At 41.2% G+C, this 7,507-nt stretch overlaps 1 protein-coding gene across 1 annotated transcript; it reads right to left on the reverse strand.

Annotated features, from left to right (window-relative positions):
- Window positions 1-5,783: 5,783 nt before the first annotated feature.
- Window positions 5,784-6,294, reverse strand: LOC142461664 (small ribosomal subunit protein eS12-like). Its single transcript, XM_075563612.1, has one exon. It carries the CDS (start codon window positions 6,218-6,220, stop codon window positions 5,822-5,824), a length of 399 nt encoding a protein of 132 aa, XP_075419727.1. The 5' UTR covers window positions 6,221-6,294; the 3' UTR covers window positions 5,784-5,821.
- Between the last annotated feature and the right edge of the window lie 1,213 nt (window positions 6,295-7,507).

Below are 7,507 nucleotides of genomic sequence, written 5' to 3' on the forward strand. Positions count from 1 at the left end.
GTTGGTCAAGAGGAACAGAGTGAAACACTACTTAGTCCTGCACCATTCTTACAGTTGCTTGAGCCCATTGTTAGAGCTGCTTTACCAACCCATCTTATTGGTGGCCTTCCTCTTTTTCAGTGAGGTTCTGTTTTACCAACCACACCATCCTCTTACAGGGACTGCCCTCTCCTTCTGAGATGGTCAAAGTCCGTGAGCTAAAGTTTCACCGTCCTCCTTTGTGTAGTAGCATTGTGGCTCTACTTTCTTCAAAACAGTTAAAAAAATTTCTTCTGGAAGTTCATGGAAATGTCAATATCCTTCACCAACCTTATATTTCAAATGCATCAAGCGTTTTATATATTTTATAGTTATTATCTAAATTTCACATGCCTATGTGATAGTTGAAAATGTCCTGGCTTGGATCTGAGAAAACTTAGTCCTTAAAGTGACATTGTTGATCTTTAAAAGATTTAAGATAGTTTACGCAGAATGTACTTCTCATAAGAAGAGTGCTTAGAACCTCCCCTCCTCCTCCCTCTCTGCCTTCTCCTTCCTGATGGCTTTACCCTGGTTGATGTGAGCCCTGTGATGCCCCCACTGCCATTGGATCCACATGACTTTCCACTGGCCACCTGTGATCTTCCTGCATTATTGCAGGTGGCTGCATGAGTTTGAAGAGGGATTTATGAACTGTTATCAGACTTAAGGACCTGAGTTGTACTAGGCTAGGATGTTTTCTTGATATATGAGGGGTACACGCCCCAAACCAGAATATTTTCCAAAGCTATGTATTATTTTTTTTTACAAAATAATATTATTAACTTCAAAGTACTCTCCGTTACACTTAATATATTTATCAAATCTGAAATTCCATTCTTGGAAACATTTTTCAAATTCACCTTTTGGATGGCTGACAGCACCTCCCTTGTTTTTTAATTCACCTCTTCTACATCATCAAATTGCTGTCTTTTCATGTCTCTCGGCATTCGCAGAAACAAAAAGGAGTCACATGGAGGAAGGTCAGATGAGTCAGGGACGTGGGGCAAGAGAAGGAATGCTGTTTTTTTTTGCCAAAACTGGTGCACTGAGATGGCTGTATGAGCAGGTGCATTGTTGTTGTGTTGGTAAAACCATTCCCCATCTGCAACAAATGAGGCCTTTTGTGTTGCACCCTAATAGAAAGCCTGATTAACTGTCTGACCGAGTGCAGTGAGCTCCAAATGCACTATCCCCCTCACATCAAAATAACGAGTAGGCATCATTTTGGGGGGTATAATAACTTCTTGATATAAAGTTCTCCTGTACATATAAGCATATGAGTGTCACTGGATTTGTTTTGTGGTCAACCCGGGCTAATACCCAGATCCGGAAAAGGACATCATGCGTACTAAAGTAGTGGGTAGGATAGAAGAGGCCTTGAAGGAGATGAATTTACATAGTGGTCACAGTAAGCACAGATGTAAGAGCATTTGTGAAGATGGTGCAGGACCAGGTAGCCCTTCATTCTATTGCACATAGGGCCTCTGTGAGTTGGAATCATCTCCACCAGGTATCCCAACAACAGCATATATGACAGGAATTCAAAAGTTCATCGGAAAAGTGAATGAAAAGATACTGTATGTTTTCCTACAAATTGTTTGTAGCCCCCTTTATGACATGGCACCCTAAAAGCAAAATTTTTGAACTTACTTTCATACTATTTTGTGATGAAAATTGATAATAAATGTACTAAGAATTCTGCGTGGTCTTGTATGGAAGGATGTCCTTGAAGGGGTCACACCTGAATCACCAGGTTGAGTGACGCTGACCCTTCTAGTGCCACTATGCACACGTGCTAGCAATGGTACCTGCTCCATGTTTTCTGGCGTCTCTTTTAAATTACCTTTGATTTTGCTTTTTAAGAATCCACTGAAAATATGGTCTAGGGTACTAGCATCACAATCTGACTTACCATATATACTCGAATATAAGCTGACCCGAGTATAAGCCAAGGTACCTAATTATTACCTGGGAAACCAGAAAATCTGATTGTCTCGAGTATAAGGCTAGGGTGGAAAATGCAGAAGCTATTGGTGAGTTTCAATCATCAAAACAAATGAAAATAAAATTACTAAAAATTGAGACATCAGTGGGGTAATGTATTTCAATATTTATTTTAAATGAAAACATAAATAAAAGGACAAGTCATGTAACATTAGTAAACCAGCACAGTAAGTGGAAAATAGGTTCCACAAAAACAATAAGGTATCAACAATGATACCTTAAGAGTACTATTCCCTGAGCTCAATCAGCAACCAAGCTAAAATGTAGAGAATTAAAATCCTTCAAAACTGGATTCCTTATCATCATCCATATCCCAATGCAGAGCTTCAGCTGGTGTGAGGTCATCATAGACGCTGTCCTCACTGAGATCGCCGTCATCACCATCACTGCTGTCATTTTCATACAAAACACAGTCTACATTGCCATCCATAGCATTACTAATACTACATTTCTGGAAGGCACGTCGCACCATGTCTTCTGGAATGTCTTCCTATGCATCTTGAACCCATTTTGCTATTAACTATGTCAGGCTTCATGAGATTTCCCCCTTTTGTTAGTCGGGCTTGACCAGACGACATCCATTCATGCCACTGACCTGAGTATAAGCCAAACCCCAGTTTTTCAGCACATTTTTTGTGTGCTGAAAAACTTGGCTTATACACGAGTTTATATGGTACTTGAAATAAAAATGGGAAAATGTGTTAGCTAATGTGACTGACTACTTGTTAGAGGAGTATTTTGAGGCAACCAGGTCCATGTCTCAAAACCTGCCTCTCTGCTCCTCCTATGTTTGCTTTCTTTGCTTCTCTCCAAAATGCAGCCTGAAAAATCATAAGGAGAGATGGAAGTTGGGCTGCTGAGAAAGCATGTCCCCAGGGACCTTCTTGTGCCATCGAGGAGAGTGTGAGGCGCTGGCAGTCTCTTCCAGCGGGAGCAGGAGTACCTGTGACACACAAGGCAATGTCATCTCTAAAAGAGAAAGAATTATTAGTCACCGTCTGATACAGAGTAATGGGAGATAATGCTTGTTTCATAACATCTCATGAAAGCTGAGTTTTTGTTAAATTATATCACCCTTTATATCATTGAGAATAAACATGGTTTAAAATAATTTCACGATCATGTCCCCAATTCTACCTTACAAATCTGGCTAGACCAGAGTATGTCATGGGTACAGATAAGAACACTAGAAACACAGTATATCCAGGACAGATAAATTGTTCAGGACCAATATTGAGAGTAGCCATACCAGAGGAGTAAGGGTAAGGTGGGGGGAGAAAAGGGGAACTGATCACAATGATCTGCCTATAACCCCCTCCCAGGAGGATGGACAACAGAAAAGTGGGTGAATGGAGACATCTGTCAGTATAAGACATGAACAAATAATAATTTATAAATTATTAAAGGTTCATGAGGGAGGCATGGTAGGGTAGCGGGGCGGGGGGTGGGGAGCACGAAATGAGAAGCTGATACCAAGGGCTCAGGTAGAAAGAAAATGTTTTGAGAATGATGATGGCAACAAATGTACAAATGTGCTTGATACAATGGATGGATGTCTGGATAGTGATGAGTTGTATGAGCCCTCAATAAAATGATTTAAAAATTAATTTCTACTGATTTTACTATCTGAAGCATCTGGATGTCAATCCCTGTTGGTTTCCTCTTGTCTTATATAATGATTGCATTAACCTAAACATTTTTTATGGCGTGCTATGGAGTCTGAGGATCTGCTATATTCTTCTGAAAAATGTTCATTTACAAATGTGGGTAAGCAAAAGAGAATTTCCCCTGACAATATAGATCATGCATGCACAAGCTCGTTCCAAAGTGTTTTTAGACAATGCCTCTACAGTCAGTGGATGGCTGCAGAACAGATATATCAATAATACGTGTAAACTTGTTTTGGTCTCATTAGAATGCTTTCAGAAATAATTATTATTTTTGTGCCATGGCTGAGGGGGAACAATTTTGTGTTCAAGGCCAACATAAAGTTTTAACAAAGCTTGACGAATCTGAAAGCTTAACAAAACTCAAATGGAGAGCATCCCACATCCTTGAAGCTTTGCAACTAGTTTGTAGAAATGCTATCCCATTCAAAACAACAGTTTTAGGTGGATTAAACGTTTTAATGTTCAAAGACCTAGATTAGCAAACCACAAAGAAGAAGCTGCTCAGCACATCATAAACTGAAAGAATTCAAGAAAAATGGAAGCCTTGAGTTACAATATTGAAAGATTCTAGGGGCAAAATATTGAATGATGCAGGAAGCATCCAACGAAGACTGAAAGAATACACAGAGTCACTACCAAAAAGAACTAGTCGACATTCTACCATTGCAGGAGGTAGCATATGAGCAAGAACCAGTGGCACTGAAGGAAAGAAACACCTAACAGAGTGCTTAAATTAGAGAAGAGTATCATTGATATCACACGCAAGTAAGACTTGCTGAAGATCATTCAACCATGGTTGCTGCAGTACATTGACAGAAAGCTGCCAGAGTGTCAGGCCGGATTCAGAAGACGATTCAGTAGAACAAGGGATATTGTTGCTAATGTCAGATGGCTATTTGTGAAAGCAGAGAAGAATGGAGAGGTGCTTACTTGTGTTTTATTAACTATGGCAAGGCATTTGACTGTGTGGATTATAATTAACTGTGGGTATCCTGGAGAGGAATGGGAATTCCAGAACACTTCACAGTGCTCATGTAAAACCTGTACATGGATCAGGAGCCAGTTCTAACACCACAACACGATACTGCATGGTTGAAATTCAGGAAAGGTGTGCCTCAGGGTTGTATTCTCACACTACATTTATTGTGGTAGTTACGTAATCTGCTGTCAGTTTGAGAGTATTACGAGTAAAGGGGTGGAGTTTAGCCTGTCAATCAGGTAGCAGCTTGATGACCTCATTCGGAGGTGCTAAGGAGATACATGGTCGCTGGAGGTTGGACACTAGCTCACTCCCTTTGGGACATTCCTGTTGACAAGCCATGTGGAGCTATGCCGATGGCAGCCAGAGCCTTGAAGCAGGAGGAGCCATGTGGAGATCCACCCCAGTGTTTAGATGCTTTCACCACCACTGGATCCACAGGAATTTTCACCCCTGGCCTGTGATCTACCCACACTCGGCATCATTGCATGTTTTGCATGAGTCTGAAGAGGAATTTACAGACTGGTACTGGACTCATATATATATATATGAGTCTCCCTGGATTTGTCTCTCTAGTCTACCCAGACTAACACACTTATTCCATCTAAATGCTGAGCAAATCATCAGAGAAGGTGACTTATATGTAGAAAAATGCTGCATCAGGTTTGCTGGAAGGCTTATTAGCAAACTTCAATATGCCAATGAAACAGCCTTGCTTGAAAGTGAGGAGAACTTGAAGCATTTTCAGAAGAAGATCAAGGATGGCAGCCTCCAATATAGATTACAAATTCATGTAAAGAAGACAAAATTCTCACCGCTGGACTAAGGGGCTCTAAGCTAAGAACAATTGTGAGGATGATACAGGACAGGGTGGTGTTTCATTCTCTTGTGCATAGGGTACCTACGAGTCAGCCCTGACTTGATAGTATGTAATAACACCAACAACAAAGCATTTTAAGGACAGTTGGGACAGCTCCATATGAGCCCAGAGAGAGAAGTCTGTCTGCCTTGACAAATGGACACTCTAGCTGACAGTCAGGTAGCTGGCACTAGCTGAAAGAAGATTGTAGAAACACCCTTGATGCCATCGCTACTGAATTTGGTTCAAATTTTTTTTTTTTTTAACAATTAGCCAAGTTTTATTTGCTCATTTTTTGCATTTAAAGTATTCTTCAATAACATCCTTGGCTTGAGATTCTTTGCCATAGTCCTTAACAACCACACAACTGCAACCAACCACTTTCCGGGGTTTTCCTTCTCTATCAATTTTGCAGAGGCCCACCCACTCTCCTAGTTTCTTGTTGTCATCAGCCTTAATGAGGTTGATCTGGTGTTCAGCACATAGGGCCTCCACCAGCTTGACATACATCGGCTCATCACAGTTGGATGCAAGCACACAAAGATGAGCTTGGCGCTTGTCTAAGGCTTTGGCAGCTTCGCGGATTCCACGTGCCAGGCCATCGTGGATGAGGGCGGTCTTCAGCACCTCTTGTAATGCAGTGTTAACGTCCATTACACCTCCAGAAGCAATGCCTTCCTCGGCCATGGCGGTAGGTTACGGGTGGGACCGAATCTTGAACACACCGGAGCCTCCGCCTCCGCACAGCTCGGCGGGGACAGGGAAAGAGCTGGTTCAAAATTTTTAAGTGGACATTGTGGCTTCAGCAAGCTGTCAATTTGAGCGCCAAACACACTGCAGAACCATCAACAAGTCAAAAGGCTCATTTTCTTCCCCATTAGTTCTTGAAGCAAGATCAAAGCTAATCAAGATGCTATTCATGAAACGCACCATTACTTGGGCATGAACTTGAATTTACTGATATTATAGAGACGGCAAGGTGCTATCAAAATATTGGCTTCTGGGGGGACCTGGCTGGATCAGTTCAATTCAAGGCAGAGAAGTTGAATCAGAAAGTTCAGTTTTTGGAGATTTTTCACTGTTTTATTTGATCCTTGTTGCAGATTACTTTCATTTCTATAATTTGCCCTTGTTTCATATTTTTCTGTATAGGGAACTCAGGATTGATGAAGACTATAACTGAAATAATAATTATCTGGGGTGTGGGGAATAGGAAATCAACACCAGTGGGTACGAGAAAGAAGACAACATCCCAAAGTTGATTGTGGTGATAATTGCATAACCCTTTTTAATATGATACAACTCTTATTTGTATTATGTGTTAATGATAGCTCAATAAAAGGAATTTAGCAAAGAAACAATTGTGAGGACGCTGCAGGCCCGGGCAGGACTAGGTGGTGTTTCCTTCTGTTGAACATCAGGTTGCTATGAGTCAGAACCTATTTGATATCACCCCATAGCAATGACAGTGAACCTTTGGGCCAGGAAATCTATGCCAAGCAACCCCCCCACCCCCATAAGGACAGAGCACTTGTTCATTCATCATAGGTAGCAAATACTGTCCTTCAAGACTTTCACTGGGAAACGTTGCCCCATCCACTTACAGCCTTGCTCTTGCCGCTTTAGACTTCTCTGCAGAGACATGGCTACTTTCCCTTCGAGGTCAAGTATTCTGGAAACTAGAACCTTGGAGTGGCAGATTAGAGGTCCCTGGATTTCCTGACATTAATAGGCATGTGGCCAGCAACAGTGGGGTACGATGATCTCCAGCCCCCAAATTTAAGTGTGTCAGGTTTGCCCCTGGTTATCTTAGAAATCCATTCACCAATGGTATCCTCTCCCCTTTCAGTATCCAGTCTCTGTAATTTATTCATTAAGCTGATTTCACTTTGGTTTCTTTTCTTCCTGGTATCCTATATTATTTCCTATTAAGATTTATATTTGGTGAAAAATTCCATAGAACACATTCATTCA

This window comes from Tenrec ecaudatus, chromosome 11, assembly GCF_050624435.1.
Source record: "Tenrec ecaudatus isolate mTenEca1 chromosome 11, mTenEca1.hap1, whole genome shotgun sequence".
Taxonomy (NCBI): Eukaryota; Metazoa; Chordata; class Mammalia; order Afrosoricida; family Tenrecidae; genus Tenrec; species Tenrec ecaudatus.

What these genes read in the sequence shown, in the direction of transcription:
- LOC142461664 (XM_075563612.1), bottom strand. Translation starts at nt 6,220, where the DNA reads ATGGCCGAGGAAGGCATTGCTTCTGGAGGTGTAATGGACGTTAACACT.